The 20,439-nt window shown below is 36.3% G+C and overlaps 1 protein-coding gene across 1 annotated transcript in view; it reads right to left on the minus strand.

The window, feature by feature from the left end:
• Positions 1-20,439, minus strand: part of SKAP2 (src kinase associated phosphoprotein 2) — a 193,115-nt gene that overhangs the window by 50,315 nt on the left and 122,361 nt on the right. Inside the window, exons 7-9 of the mRNA XM_049782000.1 lie at positions 13,193-13,317; positions 12,258-12,321; positions 11,644-11,781 (exon numbers count right to left, since the gene is read on the minus strand). Coding sequence (XP_049637957.1) covers positions 11,644-11,781; positions 12,258-12,321; positions 13,193-13,317 — 327 coding nt within the window. The remainder of the gene's footprint in view (positions 1-11,643; positions 11,782-12,257; positions 12,322-13,192; positions 13,318-20,439) is intronic.

The raw sequence follows: 20,439 nt of genomic DNA on the forward strand, positions 1-20,439 counted from the left end.
GCAGGCTCAGGGGAACATATGGGATGCCTGGATTCGAACCACTATCTTTCTGCATGCAAGGCAAATGCCTTACCTCCATGGGTCTGATTTTTAATAAAGGGCCCTACTTGATGTAACTTCCACCTATTTCCATCTTATTCTAACCTCAATCCTTTCTTATTCCTGAACAAACAACATTCTCCAGCCTTGGGGCCTTTGCACTTCATTCTTTCTCTTCCTGGAAGCTGTTTTATGTGGCATTTCATTCTAACCAAATTTATCCAAGAGATCAGGTTTTTGTTTTGTTTTGTTTTGTTTTGTTTTGTTTGGATCCACACTCTATTGTGCTCAGAGTTTACTCCTGGCTTTGCACTCACTCCTGGTTGGCTGGCAGTCTGGGGTGGAGGGACAATACAGGATACTGAGGATAGAACCAAGGTTGGCCATAGGAAAGGCAAGAGTCTCACCTGCTGTATTATCTTTTTGACCCCTCAAGAAGTCAGATTAAAGATCACCTCTTTTGGGGGGGCACACCGGTGACACTAAGGGGTTACTTCTCTGGCTTGGGGGACCATATGGGTCATTTCTTCCTTGACTATAGAAGATAAGTTACCTTTCACCATCAGCAATGACTAGAATCTGTAATTATCTTCATAGTCACACATTTTTTAGGGGAGTGAGGGGCAACACCTTGAAGTTCTCAGGGTTTCTTCCTGGCCCTGCATTAAGGAATTACTCCTGGTAATTCCTTGGTGACTATATGGGATCTCATGGATAGAACCTTGGTTGGTCATGAACAAGGTAAATGCTTTCTTTGCTGTACTACTACTACTACTACTCTGGGCCCCATTTTTCTTATTTCTGAACTTCCAACAGCTAGAATAGAATCCAGTATTTATTAAATCAATTAAATGCATAATGTCAAGAAACTGATAAGAATAGACAAGTCAGAAACAAAAAGGCTCCAACATTTTTAAAAAATTATAAAAGTTATAAAACAATTTTAAAAAATTGGCAACATCAAGAACCGAGACTCCTAAAACAACTGAGATATCTATTTACTAATATTATATGTAACAAATAAATAGAACAGTCAAGGGAAAAGAGGATTTTCAAAAAGAAAGGAATGGTAAATAAAATAAAATTGCCAGAGATGAATGTGTTTTTGGCATTGGTATCACAGAGGAAGGTATTTTAATAAGGGATAAAGAGAGAAAACCATAATGGCAGGTAAGCAGGTGAAGAGAGCACCAGAGTGAGCAGGTGAAGAGACCAGGGGTGCAATGACCTCAAAATGATCTCTTCCAGGAGCTCTTATAAAGAGAAACCAGCTGTAGCTCTTTGAACAGGGATCCTGAGAGTCCTGACAAGGAGGCAGAGAGTTTTGGGATCTGATTCCTTAGATAGCTCAGAAATGCCACTCACCATCTAAACAAAGTGTTATCTCAACAGTGCTATAGAACAACAATAAAATGGGTAGGCAGAAGGAATTATTTCTTTATAAGAATGATAATAACTATATATGAGGTCCTGGGTCCAATCAGTGGAACTCTTCCCTGCCCCCTCAATTCTAGTGACATACTAACAAAGAGAAAAAAAAACCTATGAAAGAATGTTTTATATGAAAACATAATTAAGGTAGAATCTAACTTAACCTTAATTAAGTTCCACCAGATGTTCCTCATTTTGCTGAAGGTTTCACCCTTAACTGGAGCACTCACTAGGCCAGATATGAAGAAGGCTTGTCTTATCACTGGCACTTTGTGGAACTCGTCCATTCCTATTAGTCACTGCTTTAAGTCAGCAGCTGAATAAATTAATATCCCAGTTGACATAACTGCAAAGCCGGAGAAGTCTGATGCAGTGGGTCCTTACAGATGTGCAAGAGAGAGGGAGAGAGAAAGAGAGAGAGAGAGAAATCAAGGGAGAGGGGGGAGGGAGAAAGGAAGAGAGAGGACCAAATTTTATTACATTTTATATTCTGAAGGAGTTAAAAAAAACAAAAGCAGGCTTTGATCTGTTTATATTCTACATAGAAAGCAAATCCAGTCTGTAAAACGAAGACTGCTAAAATGTCTGAGAAGAAACCAAACTTTGAAATAAATTGTTAAGACCTGGGGAATACGCTACAAAATAAAGACCCAAGTTACCTATAGATATAAAGCCTACACTATGAATATCTGACCACCTGACACAGTTTGGGGAATCTTCATCTAAGGATCATTGAAACATCTTTGCATATTTTTGGGGTTGTTTATTTGTATTTTGGGCCACACCTAGGAGTGCTCAGGACTCAGAGCTCCTGGCTCTGCTCTCAGGAATCACTCCTGGCAAGTCTCCAGAACCACTGTATGCAAGCACTGTACCTGACCCACTGTACTACCACAGAATCACAGAAAAATCTTGATAGCCAGTCCCATTAGTGGCCTTTTTCTTCCGACTTTATAACTTTAGCATTTTGGCCAGATTAGTATGTTAGACATTTGTTTATTTTCTGGCTCAGAGTTTTTATTATTGTCCTAAGCATTGTAAATAAAAATCGGTGAATTTGCAAACATACAATTTAGTGGTTAAAAATTCAAAACCATAAATAATTTCTAGTGATTCTATTTTTTCTCTTATAAAAGGTTCCATTCCTTCATAATTTTAACCACTTATTATTCAGTCTTTTTCCCTAGATATCTCTCTCAGCTCTCATTATTTAAAAATGTATTTTTAAAAATGATTTAACAAGCTCCACTTCTTAAATAGAGGGGGAGACAGGGGAGGGTACCAGGACCAAACAGATATATGATCACTAATAATGAGCTGGTCAAAGAGGGGACCACCTGCTCTAGCAGTCCAGGGAGTGATGGTGGGGTATATGGGTTGCAGAAGGGGAACTGGGATGGGGGGAGGACAAATTTGGTGATGGGTATTCCCCTGATTCAGTGTTGATATGTACCTAAAATACTACTGTGAAAGAAATATAAGCCATTATAATAAAAATAAAAATTAAAAAAAATGTATATTATATCCAACTAACTATGATATAAAGCACAACTTCACAACTTTTTATTGTGCTATTTTATTGACTTTCAGAAATGTGTATTTTTTTTTGTTTGTTTTTGTTTTTGGGCCACACCCAGCGGTGCTCAGGGGTTACTCCTGGCTGTCTGCTCAGAAATAGCTCCTGGCAGGAACGGGGGACCATATGGGACACCGGGATTTGAACCAACCACCTTAGGTCCTGGATCAGCTGCTTGCAAGGCAAACACTGCTGTGCTATCTCTCCAGGCCCAAATGTGTATATTTTTATCATTTTTCACAGAGTTATTATTTTAATAAAAATCTCCTTAGAAGATTATTTTTTCAGCCTACAACTACAGGAATACTTATATTTTTTAAACTACCTTTGCTGATTTTCCTTTATTTTTAAGTTCTAATTTCAATTAAATTTCATGTTATTAAAGAGCAGAGTCTAATAGACAGCACTGAAAGTTGCTGATATCTCATGTGAACTCACATAGAGTTAATTACCATGAATATTCTGTGTACTAAAATACTTATTTCTTTATATATTAGATCTTAATTTTTTGCTCAAATATTTTATAGCTTTATTAATTCCTTGTCTCTTCAATCTATCAATTTGTAAAGCCAGTAGATTAAAATCTACTATGAGGATTTTCAAATTTGTATTATAAATTATTTTTTGCTTTATGGATTGCAGAATTATGTAGTTAGGTACATTTAAGATTTTTTCCATTTATTTCTTATATGTACATCACTGTTCTGTGGTTCTATTATTATTTTATGTCTTAAATTTTATATTATCTAATATAGCAGTTTTCTTTGGAGAGGATTGCCTGGTATATTTATTTCCACTCCTTTGCTTTGAAAATTCCTATGTTTTCTATATGTATATACATTAGATGATATATATATATATATATATTTGAAGAAAAATTTTGCTAAAAATACAATTTGACAATTTCTGTCCATTCATAGATTCATCTATTCACAAAAGATTTATGGAAAGACTAAGCTCCTTTTATACTGGGCATTAGTCTTACCACATCTTCCCTTATTTCCAAATATTTTTTGCCTTTTGCTTTTTGATGTACACACTGCAATACTCAAAAGATTGCTCCTGGAAGTGCCTGGAGGAGCATATTAGTTGTGGACAGAACCAGCCATAAGTAACACAACCACCTGAATTCTTTTAAATACCTGGCCATTTCCAGATTAAAACTATTTTTTCAGGGCTAGAGTAATATGACAATGGGCAAGGCACTTGTCTTCCATGCAGCCAATACAGATTCAGTCCTCAAAATCCCATAGGGTCTTCTAAACCACCAGGAGTTATCGCATTTTTCACTTTATAAAACACACCTGACCATAAAATACACAAGAAAAAATATTCTAAAGCAAATGGTGTAGGGTTAGGTTATATAATAATCTATAACAGAATAATATTTCAACCATGTTAAGTGAACAGCAGTCAATGTGACATTAAGAATCATTGTCTGCCATTAACAAATGAGCGAGTTTAAGTTTCAAGTACTCTTCTAGTTTTCTGGGAACCCCAAGAATTCCTCATTCTGAAGCTCCAGGTAACATTTGCTCCATAAGACACACATTTTCCCCCATCATTTTTTTTGGGGGGGGAGGGGTGCGTCTTTATAGTACGAAAAATACAGTGATTCCTTAGTACAGAGCTAGGAGTAATCCCTGAGATTGCCGGGTTTGACCCCCAAACAATAATAATAACAACAACAACAACATTTTCTTTTGGTCATATTTACATTTCCCTCTGCTGATTTGGGAATCCCAAGATTGAATGCCCTTTACCTGTTTAGTACTTAGTCTAAAATTTTTGTTTATTTTGGTTTATGAGCCACACCCAGCAGTGCTCAGGCTCCTCTCAACCTGGTGCAAGAAGGCTGCCCCCATCATTACTCAGGCACCATGCTCAAATATTTCAACCAAGACTTTTCATACTTGAAACTTATGCACTCAAACCATTAAGCCATCCCTCCAACTTTTTATTATGAAATTTTAACATGCACTTTCCATTGTCTTTCTCTTCTCCCTCCTCTAAACAAGACAGAATTTAGAGATGCTTTATTATGCTCCAGATGATATTGCAATTGTTAAATAAACTAAATTTATCTCATTGTTTAATTTATAAAAAGTTCATGTAGAAGTAATTGGTAGTTTGCTGAAGTTACTGATTTATTTCTATGTTATACTACTATTTTTTATATTCTTGATATCTCCCTACCTCTGTGCTCATTTTTCTTCTCTCCAAAAGTAAAAGGGAAATGCTGGAAAGATAGTATAAAGAGTTCTATCCCCCAGCACTTCATAAAATCCCCTCAAGCTCATGATGAGTGAACCTTGAGGGCAGAGCCAGGATTAAACTCTAAGCACAGTTGAGTCTGACTTCAAAACAAATAAAGAAGTACAAGAGTGAAGGGAAGAGATGAAATTAAAAGCAAAATACATTTGCCTCCAAGGTCCTTTAGCAATGGCTGTTCAGGGTGTAAGATGCAGGGCAGCAAAGAAAAGGTGGAAAAGAGGAAGGCAAGTGCAGAAGATTGGCAAGAAGGAAACAGTGTACAACACACTGTTTATCTTGAAGATAGATTCCTGAAAAGCAAAGATGACAAACTTATGGAACATAAAACTATAAACAGAGGAGATATACATCAGGAAGTCACGGCTCTGGCCATAAAGGGGATAAGAATGGGGGTGTGGGGTGTGGAAGGCTAGCCCCACACTGGGGGACAGTGCCAGCACTTAACAGTTGCTCTGGAGTATCTGTGCAATGAGCCATAGAAAAGAAAGGGCAAAAGAAAAAGATGGGGTAGAGAAAGGAAAAAAACAAATGAAAAATGGAGAGAGGTAATAGTAGGAATGAAAGAGGATAAAAGGAGAGTGGAAAGAGAAGTATCCAATCCTTAAAGTCTACATGCAATTATATCTTTATAAGTGGAAAAAATGAACAAAAAGATGCCTATCAGACTACTAATATTTACCTAGGGTAGGGGTGACTTCTATCAAACTTTTCTGCACGTCAGCAATATTTCAGATCTTCCCTTGTGAACAAATACTGTTTGTAAATAGATTTAAAGAATGATGGTACTGGAGAGATAGTACAGCAGGTAAGGTTTTTGCCTTCTATGCACCAAATCCAGGTTTATTATGGACAATACATATGGTCCGCTGGGCACTGATAGGAATGATCCCTAGTGCAGTGCCAGGAGTAAGCTATGAGCACAGCTGAGTATGGTCCAAACCCCCAAAATAAATATAAATAAAAATAAATGAATTGAAGTTTTCTTTTATATTCCTATTCCAGGACTTTTCCAATTTTAGTATATGTGCTGCCAAAGTGAGCACATTCCAGAACTTTTCAACTTCAGCACTAGTGACATTTTGGGCCAAATAATTCTCTGTTTCCAGGGAAAGGAACTTTTTGCCCATGAGCTGTTTAGCAGCATCTCTGTTCTCTGCCCTCTAGATGCTTGCCATGCCTCAAACTTCCATATACCAGTTGTAACAATCAAGAGTCATCAGACATAACTCTTTAAATGTACATTAGGAAGCCTGAATCTTCCCTACTTGAGAACCAGTGATATTTCTCTAAGTCACAAAAATGTGTTTGTCTTCCTACCAACAGAATCATATAGTTCAATTTGTCATTATAGTAAAAAATATAAATTAATGCTTTATAAAATAGGCTAATAAAATTAGGAATTTCTTTTTATTTCATGTTGCCTCTCTTCTCTGGCCCAGTTGCCAGAAGATTTTCAAACACAATCCCAATAAAGGCTACAGAGTTAATGGGTGATTATCATTCTTTTTAAGTTGGGACAATTCTACTCATTTAGAAAAATCTTTATGTTTTGTTTCTGCTGGATAACTTAGTAGTATTAAAGAGAAAATAAAAGCAAATGACAGGATAACTAGAAAAGAAGAACAAGTAAGGTTGATTTCTTCATAATTTTCCAAAAACTAATGCCCCCTTCAAGGCTCAAAATTAAAAATGGCCCTCTGTATTTATTTAGGGGTGGGAGAATTTCTAAACTATACCCAGCTTTGCTCAGCAAATAATCCAGGACAGCCTTCTGCAACTCCAGCACCTTAACGCCTGTAGGCTGTCTCTCTGCCCTACCCCCAGTATTTCTTTTTTTTTTTTTTGGTTTTTGGGCCACACCCATTGGTGCTCCTGGCTGTCTGCTCAGAAATAGCTCCTGGCAGGCACGGGGGACCATATGGGACACCGGGATTTGAACCAACCACCTTTGGTCCTGGATCGGCTGCTTGCAAGGCAAACGCCACTGTGCTATCTCTCCGGGCCCTACCCGCAATATTTCTAATGAAAATGGGTTGTAACTTCTAAAACTTATACTAAACCAGATTAACTCATTACTATTTTATAAAATACTTTGATCACTATGTTAGTTGTGCAAACACAAATATGCTATAGTCATGTCACAATGTAAACACACTTGACTATTAGGAAATAAGATATAAAAGTGTGGGTATTTGAAGGAAAGCCAAATACATTTAATATGTCCCAGAAATTACATTCACAATGTAAACACACTTGACTATTAGGAAATAAGACATAAAAGTGTGGGTATTTGAAGGAAAGCCAAATACATTTAATATGTCCCAGAAATTACATTCTCTCTCAACCCTTCTTTTTAGATGTATAAATCCCCTAAATGCAAAGAAATCTAAAAATTTATTCTTATTCTTTCATGAAGTTAGTTAAAAATTAATAAACAAGAAATTAAAGAGAAGCTACTGTAATAAAGTTAGAATATTCTAACTGAAAAACAATTACAAAGAAACTATTTACACTCTCATAGAATTATAACCATTTTTCAAGGGATACTTTGCAATACAATTTTTAAAACAATGTTTTCATCTTCTTCTTACTCCTGAGACTTAAACACTGCAGGTTTATTTTACATTACAAAAAACAACAACAACACATTTATTAGAGAAAGTGCTTCACTTTCACAGAAAAAAAGAACTTTGAATTAAAGTAACATATTGAATGCTTAAATTTTTCTACAAATACATTTGTATGCTTCATCTTTTAAGTAAGAGGGTTTATTCCCAACTATATATGTGTATATATGTTATATATATGTATATATGTTATATAGTACTTATATATGTATATATATATTTTTATTTTTTTAGTTTTTGGGTCACACCCGGCTATATGTATATATATTATATATATATATATATAATTATATATAGGTGACAGAAAATTTTGTTGCAATGGTAGTATTAATTAATTCTGGGAATTCAACTAGTCAGATTTAAAAGATATAGTTCTTTTTACAAAATTAGAAAAATAATCTATTTTTGGGTAAATGTTCACACATTGTTTTCCACTTCTTTTTACCTCTTCTGAAAATCATATTCACATTTTACAGTAGGAAAAGAAATGAGCTCAATTCTTATCCTGAATGAAAAATCATTTTAAAAGGGAAACAAAGTGCCTTTCTACTTTTAAAATGTAATTAAAGAAAATCACTAACTCCAAAAGATAACTTTCGAGCTTTCACTGAGAAAAATCTCCACTGTTGAGGTTGACTCAGACTTGACAGCCTTCAACTACGCAGATGTTGAAGCAGCTTTAGTCACGTGGAGAAAGAACCCAGAGCTAGACATTCCATAGCTGCCTCCACCAACTTTTTTCCCAGAGGCAGGGTTGCAAGTTCTATCAACCTCAAAGCAATTGGGGTCCCAAGTAGAGGCCCAGAGCAGCTTAGATTCTTCCCATTCCACAGAATGAAGTAAGACAACATTAAAAGTAACCAGTTATTTACCAAAATTAGGTGGTACCAGGCTAAAAAGAAGGTGAAGAAGATGAAGAGGAAAAGTATAAAGAACATTTGTCATGAGAGAAAATAAAAAATTGCTTCATATTTTTAAGATTTAAAGTGACTTATAGTAGGGGCCCGGAGAGATAGCACAGCAGCGTTTGCCTTGCAAGCAGCTGATCCTTGGTTCGAATCCCAGTGTCCCATATGGTCCCCCGTGCCTGCCAAGAGCTATTTCTGAGCAAACAGCCAGGAGTGACCCCTGAGCACTGCCAGGTGTGGCCCAAAAAAAACAAAAAAACAAACAAACAAACAAAAAAGACTTATAGTAGATCTTCTTTCCTGGAGTCTTTGTTATTGAAAATGACTAAATATTTTCTCTTTATTCCTGACCTAGTTTTTATTGGGAGAAAGCAGAAAAAGAATGAATGGAACTTAATACTGCCTTCACTGTGGGATTTCTAAAGGAATAAAATGTATGTGACAATAATATCATGCCCGCAAAAATAGTGTACCCTACAAGATCTTTTGAACATTTTAAAAACAATACTGCATTCATAATACAGTATGCCTTAGCAGAAAATTTATTCCCCAGTTAAGATAACTGATGCCAATTACTTCAGATAAATAAGGGAAGGGTTATAAATGTACATAGCTCCATTAAGATGGAATCATGTAATATGGAATATGTAAATTACTAATTCTCACAAAGGTGTATTTTATACTAATCATTGTCTCTACAAAACATATACAAATTTGAATGTTTTACAATATTTTATATTATTTTATAATTATATTACCATGAATTCTTATTCAGAAAATTCTCATTATTATATCTCTAAATAAGCACTTAAGAATTTACCAGATACAGCATTGGTTGTGGGAACACCCCTGATTCAATATCACTATACACCTAAAATATTACTGTGAAAGAATTGTAATCCACTTTCATTAAAATAAAATATGTGGAAAAAGAATTTTAGAAACCATAAAAATAGAATTTACCAGATACCAGATACAATACAAAAATATATAATGTTACAGCTTATTATAAGCTTGCTAAGATTCAAGCTCTTTGCTTAAAGTTTTAGATGCTTTAGCTCACTCATCCTCTTCTACCACTGGACCCAAAAATGGTACAGCCAGAATTTAAACTTTTGCAAGACCATTCTCTGTGCTAGTCACTATACTCTACTGATTTCATTAAAAATAGCCTTCTGAGCAATGAGATAGTACAGGATGAAAGGCACTGATCTTGCATATGGCAGACATGGGTTCAATTCTTGGTATTCCATATAATCCCCCAAACCTACTAGAAGTGATTACTGAGTGTAGAGCTAGGAGTACCACCTGAATACTACCAAAACCAAACAAAAAAAGAAAATAAAATAGAAATGGCATTTTTATATTAATTAGAATATCTAAAATATTAAGCTTTTAAAATAATTGGTCCCAAGAATTGAATCCAGGACTCAAACACACAAGACATGTACTTAACTTTTATGCACTCAAATGACAAGGCATGTACTCAACCACTGAGCTACATACCTGGCTGAACTTAATTTTAAAGATTTATGCTAAGCTGTTAGTGGTTTTTTTCTTTGCTTGTTTGTTTGTTTTTGGGTCGCATCTGGCAGTGCTCAGGGTTACTCACGACTCTGCACTCAGAAATTGCCCCTGGCAGGTTTGGGGGACCATATGGGATGCTGGGAATCTATTCACCTTCATCCTAAATTGGCCGCATGCAAGGCAAATGCCCTACTGCTGTGCTATCTCTCAGGCCCTGTTAATGGTTTTATGCAACAAAAAATAGCCTCTCCAGATACAGTGTTAATTATAACTCACTTACATTTCTTTTTATTCCTTTTATTCTCGTTTGTTTTTTACAGGTTAGGGCCACACCTGGCAATGCTTAGGTGTTACTCTGGCTCTGTGATTAGGAATTACTCTTGGCAAGTTCAGGAAACTTTATGGGAGACGGGGATGTTCTCTTGCAAAGCCACTGCCCTACCCCACTGTACCATCTCTTCAGTACTGATTACTAATTTTTTAATAGCAAAAGGTTTACTTCAACCTACTATATTAGTAATGCAGTCATTCCTAAAGCTTTCATATTCCATTTAATTTAACTAAATTCCATTTAGTTTTAGATGCCTATGTTTATGTTTGAGATTGACTCTTCTAACTAAAGTCACATAAGTGAATACATCATTAATTTTATGTAATATCAGAAACTGAGGGCTATAAATATTAAACCATGCCTGAAACTGTCGACCAAGGAAACTTATGCATATTGATGATATAACATCAAGAAAACATCCAGCCTCAAAATGCCTTCATTTATAGTTCAACAATATTCCTCCAAGACAATGCAATACACTACAGCAAAAAGGAATATATGAGGCAGAAGTTGTTGACATATGGGGTGTGCATATAACTTCTGGTTAATGGAAATTCCAAGATGTATAAATAAAAAATGATGTGTGAGTTGGTGGAAAAAACTGTAAGGCAAGTCAATTTTTTAATTAAAAAATTATGTAGCATAAACAATGCTAATGAGCCAAAAGTCCCTTGAGATTAGAACTGTATCTGCTTCATTTTAACATTCTACTCACTTCCCATAAGTGTACATCTACTCATTTAAAATATCTCAAGCTGAACCCTTTTCGTTAGATAGAGTTTTGAAGATTTTCTTTGTCCTTGTCCTTAATAGCATTCCATTTTCTATGCAGGTTGAAGATCTTCATATATCTTCAACTTGAAGATATATGACAATTAAAATTCTTAAGAAAGTCAGAAATATTTAAATGAATCTCCAGAAAACAAATACCTGGAAGTTCTTCATAAATTTCTTCATCAATTGGTTGACTGAGGGCAGGTGCTCTACTACCTGGTAGAGGATGATCAACATCATCATATAATTCTCCTCTTTCGTCATCATCTTCAGGAATAATATCAGACCCCATATCTATTCAAACATGAGACAATTTTTTTAAAAGATTCTAAAACTCCTTTTCCTAAGTTAATATAGGGGAATGAAGTCACAACTCTATTATATACTATCTTCTTAAATTCAATCATTTTATATGACAATGGTAGCTGAAAATGATCACTCTGGACAAGAACTGGGTACTAAAAGGAGGAAAAGTGATATGCATGATACCCCTTCAGTAACAATATTGCAAACCACAGGGTCTAAAAGAAAAAAGAAAGAGAGAGAGACAGAGAATAAAATGTGACTGGGGCAGGCGGAGGAGGGCATGAGGGAAACTGAGGACACTGGTGGTAGGAAATATGCACTGGTGAAGGGCTATATAATAAAAGAGCTAGTAATATCAAATATAATGTGTTGGTCACTCTCAAAGCATTGTATAAAAAAATTCAAATAATTCAGTTCTTTAGCATTCAATGTCTCAATGATTTGTTCAACTGGTTGGCTCTTACCTTGTAATACAAATTTCAGCTGCTGAACCCATTCTTCAGCATCTTTGGGAGAAGCTGCTGTAAACTAATAAAAAAATCGAAAAGAAAAGTCACCACAGGTTATGTTGAATTCGTATCATTTCTTTAAGACCATTAGTAATTCTTTTCATGTCTAGAACTACTTTTCTTGCAAGGATGCTTCTTATAATGTACAGTTAATTTTGACAAATTTACGTAATTGAAGCAGAGGATGATGGATTTGAAACTCTGATCAGCAGCTGGCAGCTGTGCAGGAAAAAAAAAGCTGCTTCTCTTCATCAATGTCAAAGACAGAACTGATGAACAAAATTTGCCCTTGACAATTAGAAGACACCCATGAATTTCTTTAGACTGCTGGATACAGTTTTCTTAAAAATGTTCTTGTCAGATTCCAACACACTACCTGACAACTTAATTAACTGGCTTTCAACTGCAATCTCAGATATTTAAAACTTATTAAACATACATTCCATATTGATACTAGCTAATAGCTCTTGAATCACAGAGCTGATACAAGCCTTTCCCTTAATTTTCTCTCACAACTCTAAGACATACAATATGCATTAACATTCTGATATTTTTCTCTTGATAATTTTGCTCTCCTGCTATATAATTCTTTTAGAAAACCACACTTATATTAAAGTAGATACAAAATGTAGCATATAAAGCTACAGATATACATACAAAATATATAGATTATACATCCACATATTCTTTTCTTAAGAAATATCTTGAACTTTATCTGAACTTTTTTTGAAATATGCTTCCTTTTATATAAATCAGCAATGTATAAAAACTAATATTTTTAGTATTATTACCCTGTCATGGAAAGTTGTTTTAGCAAAATGTTAATGCCTTTATAAATAAAAACACGGCATCTTATCAATTTAATTTCAAGGCTACATAAAAACTCCAACCTGATAGACACGTTTATCTGGAGCTGAGATTTCAAAACAGCAATCTTTCTTTGCATCCTTCCGAAGAGTGTTATTCATTCTGACGCCGTAGCCATCTATTGCAAATTCACCTTTCTGCTGTTTGTCTGTTAAAGATAAAATGAAAGTTAGCAGTTCATTTACTAGAGTGACTACAAACCCAGTTGGTCATTTTTTATTTAGACTTTCTTTGCAAATTCTTATTTATTGGTCATATTCATTTATTTAAGTAACATTTTCTAATATTACTTTTATAATATCCAGGTATTTGGGAGGATTGGGTTTTCTTGTTTGTTTGGTTTTGTTTGGGAGTCACATCTGCTGTGCTCAAGGTTTACTCCTGGCTCTGCAGACAGGGATCAGTGGGCTAATATGAATAGTGCTGCAATAGTGAGGAAGCGATTTTTGTATTGAATTTTTGTGTTCCTAGGGTATATCCCTAGGAGTGGTATAGCTGGATCATATGGGAGCTCAATTTCCAGTTTTTGAAGGAATCTCCATATTGCTTTCCATAAAGGTTGGACTAGATAGCATTCCTACAAGTGAATGACAGTTCCTTTCTCTCCACATCCCCACCAGCACTGCTTGTTCTCATTCTATGTGATGTGTGCAAATCTCTGTGGCGTGAGATGGTACCTCATAGTTGTTTTGATTTACATCTTCCTGATGATTAGTGATGCAGAGCATTTTTTCATGTGTCTTTTGGCCATTTGTATTTCTTTTTTGACAAAGTGTCTGTTCATTTCTTCTCCCCATTTTTTGATGGGGTTAGATTTTTTTTTCTTGTAAAGTTCCATCAGTGCCTTGTATATTTTGGATATACCCCTAATCTGATGGGTATTGGGTGAATAGTTTCTCCACTCAATGGGTGACTCTTGTATCCTGGACAGTATTTCCTTTGAGGTGCACAGGCTTCTCAGCTTAATATATTTCCATTAGTTTATCTCTACTTCCACTTGTTTGGAGTGTGCTGTTTCCTCCTTAAAGATACTTTTAGTCTCAATGTCATAGACTGTTTTACCTATGTGTTGTTCTATATATCTTATGGTTTCAGGTCTGATAGCAAGGTCTTTAATCCATTTGGATTTTACCTTTGTACATGGTGTTAGCTGGGGGTCTGAGTTCGCTTTTTTGCAAGTGGCTAACCAGTTGTACCAACACCACTTGTTGAAGAGGCTTTCCTGGCTCCATTTAGTATTTCTTGCTCCTTTATCAAAAATTAGGTGATTGTATGTCTGGGGAACATTCTCTGAGTACTCAAGTCTATTCCACTGATCTGAGGGTCTGTCTTTATTTCAATACCATGCTGTTTTGATAACTATTGCTTTGTAGTACTGTTTAAAGTTGGGAAAAACAATGCCTCCCATATTCCTTTACCCAAGGAGTGCTTTAGCTATTTGAGGGTGTTTATTGTTCCAAATGAATTTCAGAAGTGTTTGATACACTTTTTTGAAGAATGTCATGGGTATCATTAGAGGGATTGCATTAAATTTGTACAATGCTTTGGGGACTATTGCCATTTTAATGATGTTAATCCTGCCAATCCATGAGCAGAGTATGTGTTTCCATTTCTGCATGTCCTCTCTTATTTCTTGGAGCAGGGTTTTATAGTTTTCTTTGTATAGGTCCTTAACATCTTTAGTCAAGTTGACTCCACTATATTTGAGTTTGTGTGACACTAATGTGAATGGGGTTGTTTTCTTAATGTCCATTTCTTCCCTATCATTATTGGTGTATAAAAAGGCCATTGATTTTTGTGTGTTATTTTTGTAGCCTGCCACATTACTATATGAATCTATTGTTTCTAGAAGCTTTTTCGTAAAGTCTTTAGGGTTTTCTTTTTTTTTTTTTTTTTTTTGGCCACACCGTTTGATACTCAGGGGTTACTCCTGGCTAAGTGCTCAGAAACTGCCCCTGGCTTAGGGGGACCATATGGGATGCTGGGGAATCAAAACGCGGTCCTTCCTTGGCTAGCGCTTGCAAGGGAGACACCTTACCTCTAGCGCCACCTCACCAGCTCCAAGGGTTTTCTAAGTAAAGTTTCATGTCATCTGCAAACAGTGAGAGCTTAACTTCTTCCTTTCCTATCTGAATGCCCTTGATATCTTTTTCTTGCCTAATCACTATAGCAAGTACTTCTAGTACTATGTTGAATAGGAGTGGTAAAGAGGACAGCCTCATCTATGGGTTTTAAGAAAATATAAAGGACATTTTTGCAGTAATTCTCAGAGACAAAAGAGAGGAGGGCTGGAAGGTCCAGCTCAAGACATGAAGCTCACCACAAAGAGTGGTGAGTGCAGTTAGTGAAATAACTACATTGAGAACTATCATAACAATGTGAATGAATGAGGCAAGTAGAAATTCTGTCTAGAGCACAGGTGGGGGTAGGGTGGAGAGGAGGGAGATTTGGGACATTGGTGATGGGAATGTTGCACTGGTGAAGGGGGATGCTCTTTACATGACTGAAACCCAACTACAATCATATTTGTAATCAAGGTGTTTAAATAGATATTTAAAAAAAAAAGAATGGTGATAATGATAATTAGAGAAGTATTTCCCAAAGTGCGGTTTTAAAATAGTAATAGGTTTCTATGACCAAGTAAATTTGGAAATGCTAATTTAGACAAAGCTAAATGGTTTTTGTTAGCCCAGATTTCTTTGTGCTCTTAATATTTGTACATAGACCACATAGTCCAGGGGACTGAGATTCCCCCACGCCAGACTGGTCTTCAGGGCCACGCCTTTAATCGGGCCCTGGGGGGAGGGTGAGGAAGAGAAATTCCTCCCCTATGCATACACAAACTACAGAGGCAAGGGCTGCACCCAGAAGACTCCACATGCCAGTTCTTCTGTTTGTCTTCAGCTGGTTGGGGGCTCTGGGCAGGACAGCTAGCCATAGGCCCCCTGGGGTGACCACTTAATCCAGGGGACTGAAATCCCCCCATGCCAGACTGGTCTTCAGGGCCACGCCTGGTAAATCGGGCCCTGGTGGGAGGGTGGGGAGAGAAATTCCTCCCCTATGCATACTGGACCCCTTCAGGAGTTCTTTTCTTACTAGTATTCATTCGCCCATGCGACATATATACTTTTTAACAACACCCTAAAATATTTATTCTTGACTGTTTCTAGGAAAAAATGGAATTCCCTAGATTTGAAGGATAATATTCAAATAGGTCTCTAAAATCAGTGTATATGTAGACATGACTTCCTATACAGTGGTCCTCTCTGACTGCCAAGCCTAATCCATAAACATTTCAGCTATACAATTTATATAGCCCCTCTGATATATTTCACCTCCCCCACACCAGAGCCCCTTCTACTTCCTCATCTCCTAATCCAGATTCGTTATCTTCTCCTTAATTAACCCTCTTTACCCTCAGTTCTTTAATTTGTTAGGCACCAAGACTGACCTCCTGCCCCAACAGATTCTGCTCTTTCGCACACCCCTACAAAGCTCATTATTACTCCTTAACTCTCTCACCCCCAACCATCAGTACCCCACATTTACCCTTTTTAACTTTAGTACTACACAGTTCTAATCACAGACCAAAATCATGCATTGGATTTAACAACCCCCAACTATTTCAAAAGACAGAAAATGGACACATATGGCTTTTGAATATTTTATGTGTATTTTCTTTAACAGCTATAACTCTTTCTAAATATTCTTTTACCGTGAAGATTCTACCCACTTTTTATCTTGTCTTCTCTTTGTGAGCTGTTTAATAAGGAATTTTGGTGGAAGAGTCCCTCAGTTTAATGCTTATGATTGAACCATGTCATGGGGATTGTTGGACTTGTTCTTATGGCCCCCATATACACTGATAACGCCACGTGGCATTGTTCCTTGTTTGCACAGGCACATTAAAATGGGAAAATACTATACATACAAATAAGTTCTTATCTTATAGAGATTGGAACACACAAATCTTGTAGTGCAATGGGACCTTACACCCTGAAAATTGATATAATGACCTGGCACAGGCCTCAGAAGAATGGGCATCCTCCATTCACCCCTGAACCAGGGAAGCTATCTACGAAACATCCAAGGTTTTTTATAACAACACCTGGAAGCAATCCTCTACCAGGGAAGACCCTACCACTGCTCTGACATTGACCTGCTCAAAAGAGACTTCCCTTAACACTAAGAAGACTTGACAACAACGACCTGCTTACAGGACAGGGTTCTCTGCATTGCCTTTTAATTGTGAGGTGAAACGAGAGGATGTTGTGCACCATCCTGACTGCAATGTAGGATATGCGGATTCCAGGATCTTTAATACAAAAACATGATACCAACAACAGAGACTGTGTGAAAAATAAAAGTGTGTTGGCACTACAGACAATGACTTGGATTGGACAAACTAGTTTGCCTGGAGCCTAGAATTGGTCTTATGCCAGGAAACTTCAGGGGTAGGGTCTCCTTATATTTAGGACAAGGTTTTTCCTTTCCATGTCCCTCATATTTTGGTGGGCCTATGCAAACAATAATTGCCACTCTAACACCGTTTTTACTGTGCTCCTTTGACTCTAATCCTTAAGAAAAACAACCCACTTAAACTTTTTTTTTTTTTTTTTTTTTGGTTTTTGGGCCACACCCGGTAACGCTCAGGGGTTACTCCTGGCTATGTGCTCAGAAGTTGCTCCTGGCTTGGGGGACCATATGGGACACCGGGGAATCGAACTGCGGTCCATCCAAGGCTAGCGCTGGCAAGGCAGGCACCTTACCTTTAGCGCCACCGCCCGGCCCCCCCACTTAAACTTTTGAGGTTAACTCAAACTAATATGCATGTGCATGAAAATATAAAAAAGTACTTTGCCTTCAATGTTTAAGGAGTTACATAAGTTTTATGGCTTTAGATTGCTTTGTATGATGCTAAGAAATGTTATGTATTACAATCTGGGGACTTGAGGGACAAAATAATTGTACATGGGTTCTGTTTTATTTTTCTTAATGTTCTTTGGCTGAAAGTTCAAAGTTAAGATATCAGCAATGGGAATACTGAGGATTCTGTTTATGGGTGATTGTCCTTCCACTGTAACTTTACCTTGTCCTCTTTCCTTGCATCTTTGTTCTCATAATTAAAAATAAAAAATTAATAAAAATGAAAAAATAAATAAAAAAGAAAGGAAAAAAAGAAAAAGGAAGGCTAAAAAATTCATTTACCCAAACTTGTAAATAACTAGTAAAATATTTATCTAGCTAAACTTCTGAAATAGATGTTATTCCATAAATTGGCAAACTTTTAAAGTATTATTATAATAAAAATATGTCTCAAATATGTACTTCTACAACTTCTCATTTAAACATAATTTAATAACTTCATAATGATGTAGTGTATTAATTTGACTAAGTTTTCTTTGCCTTCAGGATTTTTGATGTATATCTGTATTTCTATTAAATTTCTCTCAATCACATTTTAACCTTGCCAAATCAAGCTGTTCAAATTTAATATTTACAGAACTAAAGGCTGCAAGAAGAAACTAGATTAAAAAGAAGTCTATTAAATCAGTAACTTAATTTTACACAATCCAAATTTAGGTTCTAATTCAAGGTAAAAGCAGTTAGCTTGGCTTTCTCAATAAAACAAAATTCATGAAGTTAATGGTAACTCCTTTTTATTTATCCACTGGATTTTATGCTTATAGCTATTTTTGAGATTTTTGTTTTGTTTTGTTTTGGATTTAGGGAGTCACATCTAGCTGTGCTTAAGGCTTACTCCCAGCTCTATGCTCAGGAAAGGTAAATTGAGATTTGAATCTAGGTTGGCTGCACTCAAGGCAAGCACCCTACCCATCATACTATCTCTGGGTTTTAAATGCTAACAGACAAATTGCATTTACTGAACTCATTTTCTATGCCAGTAATTTAACAGGGCATAACCTACATATACTTTGTAATAATTCAGAGAGAAAGATATTTATTTCTAATACTACTTTAAAAATTTCTCCTGCTCACACAACCAGTAAGTGTAAAAGCTAGTGGTTACAAACATAAATCTGATTCCGAAGTCTCATATTTTCACCTGTTCCACAATGACTCTTAAAAATGTGCTTCTCAAATACATTTCAGTTATTACTATACTAGTATCTTCTTGAATACACCCTATACTAGTTGCATAGAAATCTCTATAGAGATGGGCCCAGAAAAGTTAACTTTCTTAGCAAGTAGGTAGTTTTGAAACACATTAATATTAGGGTGAAAACACTAGTCTAGAACATATAATTTATGAAGTCATGGCAGAAAAGATAGAAAAATTATCTTGTCTTTATGCTAAAAACTTGAGTCAAACTTTCTCAGCTGGCTTTATGGGCAACCTTGGACTAGTTCTTAAACAGCCCTGCTGAATTATGGTCTAAATCCCAATCTTGCTTGACAATTTTTGCCAATCTTACTCAATTCTAGCAATTAAATTTCAATAATATGCTTGTAATGCACAATCTCTATTTCTTTCTTTTCTTTTTCTTTTTTTCTTTTATTTTTCTTTTTTTTTCTTTTTTTTTTTTTTTTTTTTTTTTGGTTTTTGGGTCACACCTGGCCACGCTCAGGGGTTACTCCTGTCTCTATGCTCAGAAATCACTCCTAGAAGGCTCAGGGGACCATATGGGATACTGGGATTCAAACCGATGACCTTCTGCATGAAAGTCAAACGCCTTAACTCCACGCTATCTCTCCAGCCCCACAATCTCTATTTCTAATTCAATTTTCTCCAGAAACGTTCTTTAGTGCAGAATTATATTTCCAAATCTCCATCTACTGACTAAAAATTTGTCATCCCTTAAATGTCCTATAGAAACATAGAATATAACTTGCCCTAAATGGAGACCATCTTATTCCTCACTCCCCCAACAAGTGTGATCTTTCCTGCATTTCCTACCTGAATAAATGGTACCCCTATCTTTTCAAACTTCCCAAGCCAGAAAACTAAATATCATTCTTGATTATTTTTCATTACTTCATTAGCCACCCTTCCATTCCTTTTTTTGGGGGGGTCACACCCGGTGACGCTCAAGGTTTACTCCTGGCTATGTGCACAGAAATCACTCTTGGCTTGGGGGACCATATGAGACTGGGGGGGGGGGGTGCAGGGGGGATCGAACCGTGGTCTGTCCTAGGTCAGACACGTACAAGGAAATGCCTTACCGCTGCACCATTGCTCTGGCCCTTCCATCCCACTGCCACCTACTGAAATCCAATTATTCTTTCTGTTTTTCTTGCAAATGTGCTG

This window comes from Suncus etruscus, chromosome 10, assembly GCF_024139225.1.
Source record: "Suncus etruscus isolate mSunEtr1 chromosome 10, mSunEtr1.pri.cur, whole genome shotgun sequence".
In the NCBI taxonomy this organism is placed as follows: domain Eukaryota; kingdom Metazoa; phylum Chordata; class Mammalia; order Eulipotyphla; family Soricidae; genus Suncus; species Suncus etruscus.